The sequence below is a fragment of the Haemaphysalis longicornis genome, unplaced genomic scaffold (assembly GCF_048455015.1).
Source record: "Haemaphysalis longicornis isolate Haplotype H1 unplaced genomic scaffold, Haemaphysalis longicornis Haplotype H1 scaffold_5, whole genome shotgun sequence".
In the NCBI taxonomy this organism is placed as follows: domain Eukaryota; kingdom Metazoa; phylum Arthropoda; class Arachnida; order Ixodida; family Ixodidae; genus Haemaphysalis; species Haemaphysalis longicornis.
This window is the reverse complement of record NW_027526385.1, coordinates 175003264-175023788: the sequence shown is the minus strand read 5'-3', so window position 1 is coordinate 175023788 and position 20525 is coordinate 175003264. Positions and strand designations below refer to the sequence as shown.

At 47.2% G+C, this 20525-nt stretch overlaps 1 protein-coding gene across 1 annotated transcript; it reads left to right on the top strand.

Annotated features, from left to right (window-relative positions):
* Nucleotides 1-583: 583 nt before the first annotated feature.
* On the top strand, nt 584-1321 carry LOC144140007 (uncharacterized). The gene has a single exon (XM_077672222.1). The coding sequence runs from the start codon at nt 584-586 to the stop codon at nt 1319-1321; it is 738 nt and encodes a 245-aa protein (XP_077528348.1).
* Nucleotides 1322-20525: the final 19204 nt, after the last annotated feature.

The window sequence follows — 20525 nt, the reverse complement described above, 5'->3', positions numbered from 1 at the left end:
CGGTACTTGTCGGTTTCAAGAGTCTCATTCGCAACGAAACAAACAGAACCGCATGGGAAACGACCAAAAGCAGGCATCGTCGTCAGTCCTGTCAGCCTTTGCGGATAAGAAGGAAAATGCATGCGCCTTTTGCAAAGCACGTGATCACCTGACAGCCGACTGCCAGGCGGGTGTTTCTCTCGAACAAAAGAGCAACATACTGAAACAAGAGAGACGTTGCTTCAAATGCACCAAACGACACCATCGAGCAGCTGAATGTCGTACGGCAAAATGGCTCACTTGCGCGAAGTGCTCAGCTCGACACACCACTGCTCTTTGCGGCCTCAACAACAGACCCGCCCAGGAACCATCGAGCCAGGTTGCGGCCCCGCCAGCGCCTACCGCAGAGTCGTCACTTCAGGTGGCAGCGACGTTTGGCGCTGTCCGTATTATGCTGCAAGCTGCTCAAGTTTGGGCAGAGGGACCTCACGAGCGATCCAAAGTGAGGCTCCTTCTCGACGGCGGAAGTCAGCGCACATTTGTGAAACAAGAACTATCGCGACGGCTAAAACTCCGCGTCCTGGGAGAGGAAAAACTGACAATTATGACCTTTGGCAACGAGAGGCCCACTGAGCAAAGAAAATGCCGCCGCGTCGAGCTGTGGCTGCGCAACCAACACAGCGGAAACGAAGTCCGAGAGGAAGCGTTGGAGGTCCCTCATATTTGCTGCGACGTGATACCAGCTCCTGAGATGACCACCATGGCATACCTTAATGAACAAGGAATGGAGGTCGCCGACTGCTCGGTCGATGGGTCCCGTCTCAACGAAGTAGGACTCCTCCTAGGAGCCGATTATTACTGGGAGGTGGCCACCGGAAACATCAAGTGCCCACAAAGCGGGCTCGTCACCGTGGAGACGGTTTTCGGATGGACGTTGCAGGGAACTGCGTCAACTTATTCATCCGCTGTCGCCTATCACGCCAGCACCTGGGTCTTGCGCGTAATGGTAAGCGCCGACCTGGATGACGACAATCTTTCCAAGCAGCTAAAATCATTCTGGGAGCTGGAGCACATAGGCATTACGGACAAGTCAGATAACACCCACCACGAGAAGCAAGTGCTACAGGACTTCAAAGAAAACGTCGCTTACAAGGACGGTCGCTACTGCGTTGCCCTTCCCTGGCAAGAAAACATACAGGAGCTTGCGGATAACAAGACGACGGCTCTTGCGAGGCTCTCCTCTCTGACTACAAAGCTTTTGCGCAGTGAAGGCACGGCTGAGGCCTACGAAAGGGCGATGCGGGTCTACCTCCATACCGGACACGCTGAGGAAGTTTCCTAAGCGGGTGAGTCCCCGAGGGGGCCTGTTTATTACATGCCGCATCGCGGCGTAACGCGCCCGAGCAGTGAAACTACCAAACTAAGAGTAGTTTTTGATGCTTCGTCAAGCGCACCAGGTTAGCGGTCTTTGAATGAGGTACTATGTGCTGGGCCGAACCTAAATCCGAACCTGTCGGATATCCTCATTAGGTTCAGGATGCACAATGTGGCCATCATGGCTGACATTGAGAAGGCCTTTCTCCAGGTTGGGCTTGCGGAAATGGATCGCGATGCACTACGCTTTCTTTGGTACGAAAGCGTTCCCAGACGGGGAGAAGTTCTTCCTCCGATCAAGGAGTATCGAATGACAAGAGTGCCCTTTGGAGTTACCTCTAATCCATTTCTGCTCGCAGCTACCTTAAAGCACCATCTCGACTCTGTGCATAACTTGTTTCCTGCAACATCAGAGATGCTACGTGACCACTTGTACGTGGACGATCTTGTAACGGGAGCTGACAACTTGGAGGAGGCGGAAAAGATTTGTCGAGAATCACAGGAAATCATGCAGCTAGCTGGCATAAACCTCCGTAAATGGAAATCGAACGAATTCAAGCTCGAAAAGGCCTTGTCGGAAACAGATCGAACCCAAAGCGGATTTTCTGACGTGGTGATGACAAAAATTCTTGGAGTCGAGTGGAGGCCAGAAAGTGACAATTTTGTGTTTGAGATGAACACGCTGATTGACTTTTTGAGCAAGCGACAAGACACGAAGCGATTTCTTCTGAAAGCATCTGCATGCGTGTTTGACCCCTTTGGCTTCCTCACGCCAATTTCGACTACTGCGAAAGTAATGTTTCAGAGCCTGTGGGAATGAGGGACAGACTGGGACGAAAGTCTCCCGCCCGATATAGCTGAGACGTGGGACAAGTGGTGCCACCAGCTGCCTATGCTGAGGCAGATCGCAACACCTAGGCTGCTCGCTCGTGACCTCAGCCATGCGTGCACAGAAGTGGAGCTCCATGTGTTCTGTGATGCCAGCCCAAAGGCATACGGCGCTGTTGCTTATGTTAAAGCAAGGACAGAAAATGGATGCACCACGGTGACATTGTTGATGGCTAAAGCGAGAGTGGCTCCCCTCAAGCGACTGTCACTACCGCGACTGGAATTGATGGGAGCCGTTATCGGCGCACGGCTGGCAAAAAACCTGACGAAACAGTTGGGAATTGAAGGCATGACAGTTCACTGCTGGACAGACTCAACGATAGCCTTAAGCTGGATCAAAAGTTCCGCCTCCAAATGGAAGCCCTTTGTTTCAAACCGAGCCCAAGAGATACAACAACTGACCAATCCCGCAGTGTGGAAAACTGTCCCGGAAAGGAAAACCCCGCAGACATATTAACCAGGGGTATCTTGCCATCAGTTTTGGTGAATGCTAAGCAATGGTGGGAAGGGCCAGAGTGGCTCAACAAAAGCAAAACGTACCCCGCCTTCGAACCCTGCCTTGCTGATCCCCAACTCTGGCAAGAAGAAATCAGAACGCCGGTGCTAAACACCATAAAAGACGGCGAACCAGCTGTTCTGATAAACCTAAGCGAAAAGAGTTCCCTCACTAGAGTGCTTCGGACAACAGCGTAGATCAAGCGCTTCCTCTACAACTGCCGAACCTCTTCGGAGAAAAGGGTGGGGAGCCTGTCAGCCAAAGAGATGACCGAGGCGGAGAGGTACTGGCTGAGGATTTCACAGATGGAAACATTCGGAAATGAAGTACGGACCCTCAGTGCATCCAAGCCGCTCGACCGAAAATCCCCGATAAAAGATTTGAACCCGTTCCTAGAGAACGAGGGACTGCTACGGGTTGGAGGTCGGCTGCAAAACAGTACAGAGCAAGAGAGAACAATACATCCGATCATTCTGTCTGCGAGGCACCCTTACGCTGGCCTTCTGATTCGCGGGGAACACAAGCGGCTTCTACTCGCAGGAGTACGAGATACGTTATTCCACCTCCGTGAGAACTACTGGATCATTCGTGCAAGACAAGCCGTGAAATCAGCCATAAGACGCTGCGTGCCGAGTCAAAGACAGAGTTGTCGACCTGCCGCGGAAGCTCAGGCCCCGCTACCAGCTGACAGGGTGACTCAGGCGGACCCTTTTGAGGTTACGGGTGTAGACTTTGCGGGCCCCATATTTTACACGGACCAAGGAAGCATGCGGAAGTCTTATATAGCGCTGTTTACTTGCGCTACAACCAGGGCGGTACACCTAGAGCTGGTAAGAGACCTCACTACTGGGGCATTTCTTATGGCTTTGCGGAGATTTATTGCGAGAAGAGGAATACCGACAACTGTGTACTCGGAGAACGCTCTCAAATTCAAGCGAGCCTCAGCGGACATGAACAAAATCTTCCACGCCATCAAGGGAAGCGACACTCAGGCATACCTAAGTGACCATCGAATAACGTGGAAATTCATAGTGGAAAGAGCAGCATGGTGGGGTGGTTTCTGGGAGAGAATGGTACGTACAGTCAAGAACGTTCTCCGCAAGGTTCTTGGAAGAATCGCACTCGACTACGACAGCATAGTAACCATTCTCACTCAGGCGGAAGCGGTTGTCAATTCTCGTCCGCTCACCTACGTGCACTCTCATGCGGAAGAACTCACGCCTTTGACCCCGTCGCACTTACTCATCGGACGTAGGCTTATAAGTTTGCCCTCCCCCGGCGGTAATATCGTAACGACATCTACGAAAAGTACAGTCACAAAGCAATCGCAGCGTCGCAGCGCCCTTATGGATTTGTTCTGGAGACGATGGAGACGCGAATATCTGCTGGAGCTACGTTCGGCACACTTCGCAGCGGGGCTCCCGCAGAAGAGCGTCAAGGAGGGAGACATTGTCTTGCTCGGCGAAGATAAAACACCTCGCCAGCTGTGGAAATTTTGCAGGGTGGTCGAGACGTTTCCCGGACGAGACGGAAAGGCTCGGGCCTGCAGAATAGTTCTTCCTAACAAGAAAGAATTACGGCGGCCAGTTCAAGCGCTTTAACCTCTGGAGCTGTAATAAGAATGAGCAGAGGCTCATTGGGGGGGAGGATGTTAAGAATTCCTCCGTTCTCGGAAGGCGTGTCTAAAGTTTACACGTCGCTGACGGGGAAGAGCTCGGGAGGACTTTGGAGGCCCGGGATCAAGTAACCGAAGGCGAAGATCGGAACGAAAAGCGGCCGCTGTTTACACCATGCGGCGCATCCGAAGTGCCACAGACCCCCGGACGGTGCGGCGCCAGCGAGCGACGTGTGTTTATATGTGTGCGCGCTTGCAGACGAACCGACGCCAACCATCGCCATTTGAGGCACCGAGACTCTCCTCTTTGTTCGTGCCCTTAACCTCTTTCTGTAGTGTATACCTGTGCGTATAATAAAACAGATCTTCTTGTGAACCCCACACTGTTCGCATCGTTCCTTGGAGATCTCCTGCGGGCGCGGCACCAGCCGCCCCGTTAAGTTACGCGCAGTCGAGCGGGAACTCGCTAATATCTAAAGGCAAGTTCACGCCTGCTGTTTTCCGTACTGTTTTCGACAAAGAAAACACTACTCAACATATCTGTAGCTTTGCTTCTAGTGGGATTTGGGCACGCCAACAAACTAACACTCCGTTCACCTTCGCCCGTTTCTTGCATATATACTCAATATGGGTGTCCTGGCTCAAATGTGATGAAAAATAAACACCTTGTATTTTATGTTCATGGACTATTTCTACAGGTTGATTATTAGGGTAAACGCTATTTTGTAGGTTAAGGTTTTATTTCGTGCGCAAAAAGTACCAGTCTTAGTCACTTTGGGATTTATTTCATCATATAATTGCGCTCATCTGGATAATTTGAAAGAAACGTTTGACAACAAACAATTACACCGTTTATATTGGTACCAGACCAAAAATAAAAATATCATCCTGATACATTTAAAGGTGTGCTTCGAGATCTATGTTAGCCGCATCATTTATAATTGCGATAAATAAAATTGCGTTTAAAACACTTCCTTGAGGCATACCAAAATTCACAGATGAGAAAGATCATGCGTGGCCGCGAATACATGCAAACTGGCTTCTGTTTCTGAGGTAAATATCAATTATTGATAATGCTTATCCACGAGAGCATATTTTTGAAAACTTGCTAAGGAGGGTAAAGTGATTATGCATCGAAAAATTATGCTCAATCAATAAATACACCTACTGTATAACAGGTGTTTTGTATATTTTGTAGTACATCATCTTTTGTAGCACGTAAAGCCGTTTCTGTACATTCACCTATCTTAAATCCAAATTGAAAATCTGTCAAGTTTTAATTGTTCTCCTAGGACGTAGTTATGCCAGCGATAATATTCTTTTCGAGTCCCTCCTTTGGAAAAGACAGGAAGTACCGATATTGGCGGTAGCTGCACGCTACGTTTTAACCCCACCTTTGTAAATTAGACAAACCTTGGATATTTTTATATTACTTGGAAATATTCCTTTTCTAGGTACTAAATTGAAAATTTGGGCCAGTATCTAGTAAATCGAAGATATAACATATTTAATTGGCTTAATTTTTAAATGATCAATTGGTTAACTGTACTATTGCTTATGTTCATAAACGTATTATGTATTTCAGTTTCGTTAGTTGGAGTAGAAAAACAACCTGAACAGTGCTTGATGGTTTATTTTATTATGGGGGGAATTTGTAGTAGGCTTTACAATATTGAAAAAAAATTACCAAGTGATCTGCCAGTAATTTGCCGGTGAGCTGGCAGAATTGTGGCCATATTCTGTAGCACATAATATGCCCGCTGGTGAGCTCCATGAAGCCTTCTCCCGTCTTTCTAACTTCGCTTTCTATCTTGCGCGTTAGAGATTTTTAGCATCCAATGTTGTATTGCTGTTCTGACTACTGCCGTGGAGACGTGCTCTGCAGCTGCTGGTGGCTGAGGTCCGAGAGTTTAGTTGGTCAATCATAGGATGTGGCGGCCAACTACTACACCATGGTGACCAGATTATTTTCTGGTGAGTGAGTGCTGTTTGTGTCCTGAAGAGCCTTGCAAGCATGGTTGAACATTTTTAGTGTAGCCTCGATGGTAACCGGGATGACGGTAATTAAGGCGCAGTACTTCATTCAACCATGGGTTGGGCCAGAGAACCAGTCGAATAAGAAAGCGTGAAATAGAGCGAGAGAAGTTTCTCGAGGACGATTTCGCCGCGCACGGCTGAAGGGATGCTAGTTAGCGTTGATAAGTATTTAAACACAATATTTCAAATCATGAATAAATCTAGAGCAGTAAAAACTACAAACTGCGCCAGAGTCGCGTTGCTGTGAGGGTACACTTGCGGTATCTAATGCGCCAAAGTTGTTAGTGAACGTAACGGTGTCGTGAAGTTATTCTGAATAAAATTGTGTTTTATGGTAGTCACAGTAGTGGACCATTGATATACAAACTTTTTACAGCGGTTTCTTTGCACGATAAGGCAATTAGGCAAAAAAGGTGCTTACGTTATTACCGATGCTTTCCTTTCAAAGTCCTGAAGCTTCGTGTTAAGAGGCCATTAAATTCCTATAAAAAGAAGTGCCTGACTGACTGACTGACTTACTGAATGAGTGATGATGATGATGGTTGGTGTTTAATGGCGCAAGGCCGACCAGGGCAAAGAGCGCCAAAACGGTGGTTAGGTATGAAGGATGTAATCATAAACGCTAAAATTGTTCAACAAAAACAACAGTGAATTTGTAAAAGACAATAAGGATGGCTCGTGTAAAAGGCCAGGTTGTGATGTTGCGTGGCATGAAATCTGAATTAAAAACAACTATGCGTGATAGGAAATGAGGTGTAAAAACTTGGTGTTACTAAGGAACTTAAAGGTGCGTTGTACAGGAATCATGGGATCATGCGCTAAAAACAATGCTGGGTATGTGTTGTCTGGAACGTGTTGTGTTGTCTGGAATGTGTTGTCTGTAGAGGTAGGCGAAGTGTTTCTGTCATGTTGTGTGGAGTGCTTTGCATTGAAGTAGCACATGGATTACGGATAGGCCGTCTCCACACCTGCTACAGAGGGGTCTTGGAGATCCCGTGAGCAGGTAGGAGTGTGTTGCATGCGTGTGGCCTATCCGTAATCCAGCCAGGGTAACTTCATTATGCCTGCTGTGTGTGTGAGTGGTGCATGCTCCCAAGAGTGTGTTTATAGCGTGTTGTTTGTTGTCTGCCTGTTCATTCCAGTGTGCTTGCCATGTATTGCGAAGGTGTTGTCTGATGTGTGACTTAAGGTCAGTGTACGGTAATGTTGTTATGTCCACTGTGTTTGCGAGTGCAGCAGCAGCGGCCATTTGATCTGCTGTCTCGTTTCCGGCGATCCCTGAGTGACCTGGCACCCAACATACGGTCACTTCAAGACTTAACGCATATGCTGACATAATGGGTTTGTAAATTAATGAATAACATAATTTTTACAAAAAGTGCTTAGCTGACAATGCGCGTACTACACTCCAGGAATCTGTGAAGACGATGAGCTTGGGAATTTTATGATGAACTATGTTCTTTAAAACCATAAATATGCCATGGGCTTCAGGCGTAAAAATGCTGTTGTTCGAGTTTAGGGTGTTAGATACCCTAAAATCAGGTCCGTGCGCAGCACACGACACTATACGGGCTGTTTTTGACACGTCGCTAAAAAAGTCTGCACACTTGTTTGTATTTATCTTGAAGGAACAAGAGGTGCTGAAGAATTGCAGTTGTGGACTCGGTTTTTATCAATCGCTACAAACGACAAATCGAACAACACGGGGCGAAGCTGCCATGGCGGTAAAAAGTCGGAAAGGGTTGATTTGTAGGTGTCTGAAAAGCCTACAGATAATTCTGACACTTCCTGTCTCACTCGACGTATAGGCTTTGTACGGGGCTTGTACGGAAAGCGCCCGACGCGAGGCGAAGCCGCCAGTGAAGCACTGGGTCTATCATTTTCAGCGCTGTTTTTGTTGCCGACCCATAAACCACGCTCCCATTGTCAAAGCGGGACCACACCAAGCTTGTGAATACACGTAAGAGGAGTTTCTTGTCCGCGCCATAGGAGTAGTGTGAAAGGCCCTTAAGTATGTTTATTGCTTTGAGGCTTTTATGGTGAGGGATGAATGTTAGTTTCTCGTCTATTACGACGCCTAAAAATTGGTGTTCCTTTTTTACAGGAATCAAGTCACCATTCAATGTAATTTCAGGGTCGGGTTAGATACCGCGCCTGTTTGAGAAGACGACGCAGGTACTCTTCCGAGGATTAATCCTAAAACCATTTTGATCTGCCCAGTGAGCAAGCCTGTTTGCCCCAAGCTGGATCTGTCGTTCACACATGGACATATTACACGATTGAAATAATATTTGTACGTCGTCCACATACATCCAACAAGAGGTTATTGGTGGCAATGCCTTCCGAACTGAATTCATTTTGACTATAAACAAAGTGCAGCTAAAAACGCCACCTCGAAGCACGCCATTCTCCTGCACGTGAACGTTTGAAAGTGCCGCACCAACTATGACATGAAATGTTCGTAAAGATAGGTAACTGGACAGAGTGTTCAGCATCTTACCAGATATACCAAAGGATTTGAGGTCTCTAAGGATGCCATAGCGCCATGTAGTATCACATGCCTTTTCTATATCAAAGAACACGGTCATGCAATATTGCTTATGTAGGTAAGCATCTCTATTCTAAGATTCTAGCGCTACTAGTTCGCCATTTGTAGACCGCCCCGCCCTGAAGCCTGCCTGGGAGCTCTCGAGAATACCGTTGTACTCAAGAAAGTACACGAGTCTCCTGTTGATCATCTTCTCGAGAAGCTTGCCCAGGCAGCTTGTTAGGGCGATAGGTCTAACCTTGCCCGAGAAGAAGGGTCCTTACCCTTCTTCAGGAACGCCACTACGATAGCCTCCCTCCAAGATTTTGGGATGTGCCCCGAAAGCCATATGTTGCTGTATAGGTGTAGGAGTGTTTCAAGAGTGTCTGGGTGTAGGTGTTGTATTATGGTGTATGTAATCTTATCTGCTCCTGGAGCTGAATGATTACATGTGCTCAGGGCAGCCCTCAACTCATAGATTGTAAATTAGGAATTTTAACCAGATTTTGACCTGTTATTGTCATGTAGGGACTTCTTTTCACAAGTATTTTTATGTTTGAGGAAAGTGCTTGTGTAGTGTGCAGAGCTGGAAACGTGTTGGAAGTGTCTTGCAAGTGTGTTAGCCTGGTCTTCGAGTGTGTCCCCGGTTGTACTGACCAGGGGCAGGCTATGTGTAAGTTGTCATTTAAGTTTGCGTATTCTTGTCCATATCTTGTGTGCGTCTGTGTATGAGTAATGAATGTAAGGAAGGTGTGCCAACTCTCTTGTTTTGCCTCAAGGCGCGCACGTTTTCCTAACGCCTTGGCCCGTTTGAACAACAAAAGATTATCCGACGTGGGGTACCGACGGAGGATACCCCACGCCTTGTTCTGAGCCTCTCGCGCCCGCCGACAGTCCTCATTCCATCACGGCCTCCTCTGATGGCGCGGGGCACCAGAGGCGTGGGGAATGGACTTCTCGGCGGCGTCGAGGATGTGCGCCGTGAGGAGTTGGGTAGCTTCTTCAACGTGTAGGTGTTCAATGAATTTGTGGTGTAGTTTAGATGTTTCTCCAAATGTACTCCAGTTCGTCTCTATCTTCGTTGAACCTGTTATGGGAAGGTGAACTGTTCGGGCCTTTACCTATGTATGATTACCAGTCTTACCAGTCTTAGAGTACGCCTGCGCTGTCTGGGACCCGGCGCAGGTATCTCTCAGTGATAAGATAGAAAAAATACAGAACAGGGCGGCAAGGTTGTAAAGCTGTACCGCTAGGAAACAAGAACTGAATTGGGAGCCGCTTTCATCATGTAGAAGAAAATTGCGATTAAAACTTTTATATTTCATATTTAATAATAAAACTGGAATCAACAAGGACATGTATTTACAGACGCCATATTATTTGTCAAATCGAATTGATCATTCCTTTAAACTGAGGGAATACCGTCCCAGGACTGCAATTTTTGCAAATTCATTTTTGTCAAAACGATACATGAGTGGAATGGGCTCTTATTGTACAAGTGTCTGCTGTGAATGAAAACTTTTTTGCGAACCTGTAACCCCCCTGCTATAACGCCTTCGTGCGCTGCAGGTATATGTCGAATAAAGAATAAAGAATGTTAATGTGTTTGGGATTTGGTCACTACCATATGGGTTAGTGGCAACGTCCCATTCAAGAGATGGAAAGAGTACTGCCGAGGCAATCGCCAAATCAACATGTGAATAAGTGTTATGTCCTAAATTATGGTTTTCAGGCTTGTTTTTATTGTATGGGCATGCTCCCGAAGATGTTAGATATTTTTCCATAAGGCGACCTCGGGCATCTGTGCGAGCAGAGCTCCAAAGAGAGTTATGTGCGTTGAGGTCGCTTAAAACGATAAAAGGTGTGGGTAGCTGATCTACAAGGCCCTCGAAATCCGAGCTCTAGACCTGGAAATCAGAATGGTTGTAAACTGAGCATAGAGGTTTTAGCGTATTGAAAATTATCGTACGAATGGCAATAGCCTCAAGGCCGGTCTGTAACTGGATAGAATGACACGCCAAGGACTTTCGGGCAATGATGGCTACACCCCGAAGATATACCACCACCATCCCTGTCCTTTCTAAATACTCGGTAACTATTCAAAAAGTTTGTATGTTTGGAATTTAAATGTGTTTCGTGTATACACATGACACTTGGCTGATTGGAATGCAGTAACTTATAAACATCATCAAGATTTTTAAGGAGGCCTATGCAGTTCAAGTGCATATTTTCTCTTCCCATTATTCAAGATTAGATCTACTGGAGTATGTGTGTGTTTATGTGTCGGCTTTCGGGGCTTGTACTCTTGGATGGGGCTTTTTGATTTTCTCTACTGACCTGGACGCCGGAGCCCGTTCCTTCCGCCGTGGTGCATGCCGGAACGGCTCGACGTACAGGTCGTCATCTGAGGGCAAGGGGGTGCCCAGTGGACTGGGCCCCCTAGACTTGGACTGGGCACCCTTTGTGGGGCCCTATGTTTTGGCCGCGACCGCCGAGGGCGTCAGGAGCACCCCGGGTGGCACAGGCGATGCGGCGGAGGTGGGAACTGCTGCGGTTTCCTCCAGCTCCATCTCCTCCTGGCCCTCGCATGTGCTTCGGGCTGGTGGAGAGGAGGAAACAGTGGGTGCGGCAGCATTCCCACCGGACGTGGATGCCACCACAGCCACTGCTGGCTCAGCGAGCGGTGCGGAGGCGGGTTGGGCTGTCTGAGGCAACCCAGAGGGGGGCGGGGCGCGGGACCAAGTCCGAATCGTGGTACGGGTCCCCGCCGGAACAAGACGCCGCTGCGCCCCCCGGTGAGCTGCGTCGGCGTACCTGCCCAGGGGGAAAGAGGCGAACCTTTTTCGCGCCTCGGGGAAGGAGGTGCTCTCGGTTTCTTTCACGTGGATTATCTTCTTTTCCTGATGAAACTTCTCACAGCTGCGGGACCATGCCGCGTGCGGCCCCTGACTGTTTGCGCAGGTGAAGGTGGTAGAGTCAAACTTTTCAGTGGGATGGTCGTGTCCGGGGAATTTTGCGCAGGTCGGTTAGCCCCGGCAAGAAGTTGTAGCGTGCCGGAACCGTTGGCACTTGTAGCAGCGGTGCGGGTTAGGTATGTACGGACGTACACCACACCTAATGAACCCAGCTCAGGAAGTTTTGAACTGCTGAATGTTAAGATTATGTGCTTTGTTGGTATTTCTACATTGTCGCGACGGATGGTGATTCTCCTGACAGCTGTTACGCCCTGATCCTTCAGGCCCTCCAGAATGTCGGCCTCTGTTTCGCTCAGCAGATCTGGCGGAGATGTCACCCCCTGCGAGCTGTTGAGGCTGGGGTGGAGTGTGACAGTGATGTCCAGATCTGCCATGCGGGTTTGGGTCAGGAGATTTGTGGCTTGCTGCTGCGTCTTCACTTCAACCAACACTTCCCCTGTTCGTAGCTTTTTTGCCTCGAAAGATTTGCCAATGATACCATCAAGGAACTTGGAGACGAGGAATACACACTGGGAGGAGACGGGTTTTGATTTGTCTATTGATTCAAGGACCAAAAAACGGGGATAGTTGTCATATTTAGGAATGTTGATAGTTGGTAGGGATGGAAAGGAAACTTCGGTGCGGGCTCTTTTTGGGGGCCGATCAAGTTTGAGGGGGGAGATTTTGAAAATGCCATATGATACATTGGAAAGCCGGGAGACGGGGGTACTTTCTCCTATGAACTTACCCTGGTAGTCGAAAAGGTCCCGGAGCTCCCTGCCTGATAGGCAGGCAGGGAGCCCATCTGCCGGACCTTGACCAAGGCTCCGACGGCCACCGGCTTCAACCCTTCACTTTTAAACACCTCGCCACGGTTGGACACAGCTTATGCATGGAAGCTCGGGGTCCGCGGTGTCGCTGCTCACCCTCACCATGAATACTCAAGGTGCCCCGTGCGGGGTGACTGACTGACTGACTGAGTGACTGAGTGACTTAGCGACTGACTGACTGACTGGCACACTGAGTTTGTAACGCCGTATCCACACTGCTACGTCTAGAGACGAATTGTGAGCAGTACACATGCGTCGTAGTGTACGAGCTCACTAAAGTGGAATTTTTGAAATTGTACTCCTGAGAGAAGAAAAGCGGAAATTATTTCTGAAATTCGTGACAATCTCACTCACCCATTCACATATCGAAGTGTTTTTTCTGATATATCTAGCCCATCAGAATATTTCAAATGTAGCGTTACCGTTTCGTCGCAAAGAACACTATTGGGATGATTCCGCATTTTGGAACAGCTTTGGTGTTCTGAAAGATCCTACATATGTTGCAGTCAGTGACTGATTAAACCAATTGTTTTTCGCTAATGAATATTTCTCATATAAACACACAAATTGCATTTTAAGGGTTTCGCTTTGTGAGGTTGGTAAACGGGCAAAAAGAATTTTTAAATGGCATGCCTGAGGAGCCCAAAAGTCCTAATAGGTGATGTCAAAGCGGAACCAAACTGCTGGTTAAACGGGCTTTACATTTTATGAGTACATTCTGGTTATGGCGTATAGCGTTCCGGTTATATTGCTGAGATTGTTAAATATGTAATAGATAGAGCGAGAAGCGGTCAAATGGTTTTCTATATATTCAGTTTTTATCTGAGGCCAGTTCACTTATTGACTGCTTGTCGTTGATGTAGCTGGCCTATAGAGTTCTCAAACACTGTTTTCGAAGAATTTTTTGTAACACACACACCCACACAGGCACCTAATATGACAAAAAGGTATTTGGAAAAATTGTGTTTTAACAAATTACTCAATAACTACTGAAATTACTCCATGACTGCCAAAAGCGGCTGATAGGTGGTGCAAAAACGAGTTTCAAGATGTGGTCCTAGCACACGTACAAAGAGGCGACCGGAATTTTTACGTTACGTCCCTGTGGACACAGAATTCAGAATACTGGTCCCCCGTTTTCGTTCTTGTCGCCATCTGTTTGGACGATCTGCAACCAAGAGCGTCCCCGTAGCAGTCCCGCTTACTTATCATAAAGTGTGACTCAAGCGTACCTTTTTATTACTGAGATAACGCTTCCCATTGGTAAGTAGTCGTTTGAGCGCACCATCTTGCTGGAATTTATTTCAGAAGAGTTCAAATTAAACATTACTTCAAGTCGTTTCCAATTCCCACACGCCCCGGGTAGGAGCCCAGGTATTGACAGCACGCTGGAGTTCCTAATTGTGTACAAGTTCGCCGTGAACTAGCAATTTACGACAAGTAATATATAAGTGAACAGCTTTTGTCCCATATTGTCATTATTAAAGTGGCTTATCTGGGTATCGCCGAGTACTACCGCTAGTAAAAGATAGAGCTACAGCGTCGGCGCCATGATAAAATTTGCCTGAATACCAACGCGCACTGTTTGAATTCTAATACGACAGATCAACATAGAGGAACTGTTTAAACCGTTTTGTACCAATCTAAACTGCGTTTCTCAAAGAGGGTATTTTCGCTCAATATTGCCGACGTCTCTACTACGTTACTTCGGCGTTTCTACTGTGATTAACGATAACGTAAGCTTCCTGACATCAGAACAAAATGGCCAAATCATTGAACTGACAATTTACTGCTTGAACGCATTTATTAAAGAAACTTTGAGTGATCAGAAATTAAAGCCAACCCCTTTTCTACATTCAAAACGTAACACTTACTAGCGAGAATCAGTGATACACGCGTTGTCGAGTCCAACCAACACGCAGTTTGATTGATTTTCCCAATGAAACGATGCTGTTAACTTTTTTTCTTCAATTGGATCTGCTGTCCTGTGGCTTAATGTAAAAACGTCCAACCTTAGCTTGGCCTTTGTGTCTGGATAGATTAATATTGATTAGAACAAATTTCAGTAAAAGACTACAAACACAGACCAGCTTTCATGCGACATTTTTTCGCAAACGCTGTATACATTTGCGGTTGAGTAATAAAAAGGAACCTCTGTTTTTGATTGGGTAAAGTTACCGACTTCACTATAGGTCAGCGCGGCTGGGCAAAGTTGGAATCAAACGCGGTGAACTTTGTTGTATTTTTACTTGAACTTGTGTGTGACTCTTGATAGGCCAAAGGTAAGATTTCCAAAACAATTGCAAAATAGAATGGGAACTTTAGAAGGGAAACTGTACAAACAGAAAGGTATTTTGAGTTATGCTGCAATGGCTGCCCCAGAACTTGAGCAGTGTTGCCGCCGTTCAAATGGATCAAAAAGTGTTTATGCGGACCAGTAAAGTTGTTAGTTTTAAAACATTGGTTGCGCAGCGTTAAAAAATAATATACACAAATAGCGCTCTACTCTCGAATGTTTCTAACATGACGTGAATAATAATTTTGCTCCAAACCGACCGTATCACCTGTTCGCTGCAGTTGAGCCGAAATCGAGCATTTGACAGACGTTCCCTAAATTGCAGAAGCAATGAATATAAAAATATGTTTGATGTTCCTGAAAGGTTCTTCAAGCAGTAAAATTACGAAGAGCCGAATGTACTTTTTCTTCACGACCCTATTGTGTAAAGAGAGTTGGATTTCTTTACGCGTGCTGGAATAATCGCTACCGAACCCTACAGTAACAATATTTTGAAAGCAATTGTCAATTTTACGATATATCGCTTACCGCTTTTTGAAGTTTTCGTTGGGATCTTCATTCACACCGCTTTCGTAACGTGTGCAATGAAAACATCGACCGTCATCTTTAGCTTACCTCAGTGGCATTGTTCTGCCCAGTGCGACGGTATACTTATCGTGCCTTTCCCTGATTAAAAAAGTTCAAGTTTTAAAATTATATCTATAAGGACATTTTACTGCGCAATAGTTTGTCGGAAAAAAATTAGCACACTATTTTTTAATGCATGTGATTCACTGGAACGCTACGGTAAGGTGTCGTTTTGGTTGCTGCGTTACAGTTTTAGGCAGTAACTTTTTGAGTGGCGTACTAAAGCAAGATTAGACCAACAAATTTATGCCACCTCTTTTTCTATTTTTATGGCACTCAAAAGAAAAATACTGCTTTCATCAACGGCAAATTAGTATTTTATTTCTGATTTAGCAAAAAAACAGAACTCTTTATTGCTTTTTTATGCCTATAAACCAACTGTGATACACCGCGTTGGTGCAGAAAAAACTAACGGGAGATGCTTCCCTCCGACCGGCAGTATGTCCGGCGAGTCTCTGAAAAGTAAAGAAGACAAGTTACTTTCCTTGGTCGGTGACCCGCAGGAACTTGTTTCTATGAATCTCGATTGATTGTAGTGTTTGGAGCGCCAACGCAATGTAGTTGACTCAGAACACAGTAGTGGAGGGCTCCGGAATAATTTGACCACCTGGAGATCTCGAACGTGCGCCAAAATCTCGTATACACAGGCGTTTTTGCTTTTCGCCGCCATCAGAAATGCGGCCACCGCGGCCGGGCATCGAACCCGCGACCTCGTGCTAAGCAGCGCAAAGCCTTAGCCACTGCGCCACCGCGGCGGGTGTTTGAATGAATCTCCGTTAGGCGCAAGTTTGTTTGCTGGACAGATACTGTGAACAATTGCAGACATTGTAATATAGGTGTGTCAGGATACGACTTTGCGAGGTTATTTTATCAGCGTAAGCATATAAAGTTTAGAGAAAAAACCTGAGCAGTTGGCCTTGATATTCTTACATATGGACACATAGCCTTACAACTTTGGGTGATTTCGATTACTGCAGAAGAGTGAATGCAAAACTAACGCAGATCAACTCTGGTGATGTATGTCTTGAAAATAAAAGAACCAATCAAATTGAATGAAGCATTGGGTGTACAGGTGCACAGTTGGTGAAGTAAAAAGCAATTGTATTCGCGGTAACAACTCTCCCATGGCATTAAAAATTCTCTCCAAAAATCCTCCATCCGACATCGTGACCCTGCTGTGGACACCAGCCCACACAGGCGTAGGCGCTAATGAAGTGGTGCACGTACGTGCTCGCGAACTAATTGACCAGGTCGCCATTTTCACTACGCCTACAGGCGATGCCCCTGCAGGCACGCCAGCCTCCCTCCTGCAATACAGGGACATTGCCCTGCACTACCGCCTTCTCCGCCGCCGATACCGACCCCCGCACCCACACCTCTCCCCGGAGGCGGGCCACATGTTGCGCATCCTACAAACACACACCTTCCCACACAGAACAGAATTAATACACAGTCATCAACACCTATTTACTGTCTTTACTGACCCTACCTGTCCATCCTGCGGGGCACTCGACACTCAGTACCATTCCCTCTGCGAATGCCCCGCAGACCCGTACCCCCCCGTTCCCTCCCCTCACCACTGGGAGCAGAAACTGCGTGACCCGGGGGCGTCAGGCGAAGTCCTGACCACCTCCCGGGCCCTGGTGGTCGCGGCGGCCCTGTGGGCCTCCTCCACCCCCAACACCTGATCCCGATGGACGAAAAAACGTATTCCTTCCTTCTATAAAATTAGCCTGCTGATGGAATCCATCTTATTTATATTGCACTAGCGGTGCCCAGGGAGCTTACAGAGAGGAGGGGAGGGTTGCGCATAACATCGATAACCCTGAACAGGCAATGCTGCAGGAATAGATCTACATTGTTGAAACAGTCTAATCAACTACAATGAAAAAACTGAAATGTTCAAACTTTTTCAACCAGCAAAACGGAATAGCAGGATTGATTTGAAAATATGAAAAGTAAATCGCATTATATGGCCAAAAATAAAATCCTTCAAATTGTATGATACGATTGTTAAAGCAACGCAAACGGGAGGGTGGTTCCAGTCATAGCTGATTTTCGGAATAAATGAGATGAAATCACAGCTAGTCTTTCTGCTGAGGACTCCAAACTTAATTCGATGGTGGGTTGGTACCGAGAAATATTTTGTTAGCAAAACAGCAATTCCTTATGCGATAAATGGTTGTAATATATTTGAAACACCTCCTGACAATTTTGTGCAAACAGATAAATCCCTAAGTAAGGTTAGGTTTCATGGTGATAGCACTTGTCATGAGAAAATAGATAATAATAATCGTGCGCAACGATTCTGCATGGAATCGACTTGAAGAAGTCGCGAGATCATGGCAATTTATCCTAATACCGTATGGCAGATCTATTGTGTTTTTACGTGTGCAGGCTTTTGGCCTACCCAGTGTTCCCAAGCATAGCATTTGAAGAGCCCAAGAATGACACTTAAGCAAATCACTGGAATAATATAACTGGCATAAGGTCTGGTTGCATGATACACTTGCTAATAAAATGAGGTACAACCTCAACACAGAATTCTATGGGATCTACATCTAATTCTAAGGGATCGAGCTGATCAGATGGGGAAATAATTCCTTGCCCTGTTTGCAAATCGTAGGCGCCGATTGGACTGAATGTGTGCGTGTGCCCGACGCGTAATAGACGTGGGTGATGCGGAACACATTGTATGGAGAATTCTCTATAAATTCTCGGCCCTACAGTAGCTCTTGTAATTACATTGGTGAAGGCGTCCCCGCACTGAGCTCCGTCGCTTCCCTCATGTAGTGGTAGCGTGTGGAATGAGTGCCAAACACTCTAGCACACTCGCACGGAGTATCGGTGCGCTGACCACATCCTGATGCGTAAGCGTTGTCAACCGTTGTCCGAAGGTCTGCCTTGGTGGGGACGGCGAAGAGCGGAGAGTGAATCATAACTTCTTTGCGGTATGCGAGAGGTGAGCAGCTACGATAGAGGGAAAGGGGTTGGCATGAAGCGTGATTCGGGCGGAGCAGGTTTCCCTACTTAGGACCCAAGTAATCTCACTCATGCAACTGAAAATGTGGAATTTCTGTACAGAAGCGTCAATGGCTCCAGCGCCTTCCAGTGCATTTGCGACCGCGACCGATCCGAAGATATTTGGAACTTACAAAAGCACTGTTTCGAGGTTTCGTGAAAGCCGGAGGAAGTTGCGTCTGAGAGATGGGGGAAAATATTTCTAAGCGGGTGAAGTGTGTTCCCAGAGTCAAGTCTGAACATGTGGTGGAACAGTGTGGTGTCCAAGTCAGTGCACGGCGAGAGCGGCACTGTCGACGCAGCCACTGCAGACAATTGGCGCCGCAGCCGGCTCGCCGAGTTGCGGGAGAGTTACGCCGACAGCGACATTTTCAACCTTGACGAGGCAGCACTTTTTTACAAAATGTTGCCGAGCCGCACCTTCACACCGAAGGATGGAGCGTGCTCGGGAGTGAAACAACGGAAGGACAGGGTCACTGTCCTTTTCGGGGCAAATGCCACAGGTGAAGAGAAGCTGCCGTTACTCATAATTGGCAAAGCTCTTAAGCCTAGGTGCAGAAATGCACGACTGCCCAATGGCGGTATCTATCGCGCGAATAGAGCAGCGTGGATGACTGCTACTCTTTTCGAAGAGTACGTTCGCGTTATAGATAACAAGATGGCCAAGAAAAACATAAAAGTCCTGTTCATTGTCGACAACTGCCCAGGCCACGGTAAAATAGAGAGTTTGGAGGCAGTGACAGTCGAGTTTCTGCCTGCAAATATGACGTCTGTGGTGCAGCCGATGGACCAAGGTGTCATTGAAGTGGCCCGAAAAATCTACCGAAAGAGCCTTCTCCACAGAATTTTGTTGTCTTATGAAAACGGCAACGGCTACGAAATTGACCTGCTGGGAGCAGTACACCTTCTCAGCAGCGCTTGGCAGCAAGTTCGCGCAGCGACTATCGCCAACTGCTTTGCGCACGCTGGGTTTTCACGTGCCGCCAGTTTGCAAGAAGCAGAGACGGCAGAGACAGATGACTTGACAGACTGTGAGGAACTTTGTCAAGAGGTCATCAAGCTTACAGGTAACGGTGCCGCCGAAAATGACATGACTTTTCTGGAGTACGCGCTGTGTGGCCAGGATGTGGCGGTGACCGGAAAAATGACGGACTCCGAAATCGTTCAAACGGCCACTAACGTAGGGGACGGCGGAGACGACGGCGATCACGAACCACCTCGAGAGGTGCCGACATCTTCTGAGAAGAGAAATTTGCTGCGCTTGCTTCGAAATAAGGTCGAGTGCAGCGGCGGGGAAGATCGACTGATGCAATGCGTCAAGCAGCTGGAGGACGCCTTCCTAGGCCAGAGTACGACCGCAAAGCAGACGAGCATTAGGCAGTTTATCTCTGCTAAATAAAATGGCAGTGCGGCAAAACCCAGCCGGGTAAAGTCTCTTGTATGTTATTTTTTTCTCTTTTAAACCTGCACGAGAAGAAAGATTAGAAACTGCCGCTGAGGAGGAGGAGGAACAAACTTTATTAACAGTGAAGTCGAGCGGGATCGTGGTCGGGGTCCTCATTCCAGGACTCCGTTGGTGCGGCCTGCCGTCTTCGCCCTTTCAGCGAGCCAAAGCTGCTTACTCAGGTCTGAGCTGGCAAGCTCACTCTCCCACTGCTCGTGAGTTGCATTAGGGATTGGATCAATGTCTGGGTTTGACTGGCAGGCCCAAACCATATGGTATAGCGTAGCTTGGCTGCCGCAGTATTTGCACAGGGGGTAGTATAATGTGGGGTGGATGGTGTGTAGCCGCGTCGGTAAGTAGTAGTGATTTTTCTGAAGAGCGCTCATTTTTCCCGGCGATTAGCGCAACTTTGCTTATCTAGAAAATCCGTTTATCTC

Excerpts from the sequence above, each read along its gene's own strand:
- LOC144140007 (XM_077672222.1), top strand. The coding sequence starts at position 584 with ATGACCTTTGGCAACGAGAGGCCCACTGAGCAAAGAAAATGCCGCCGC.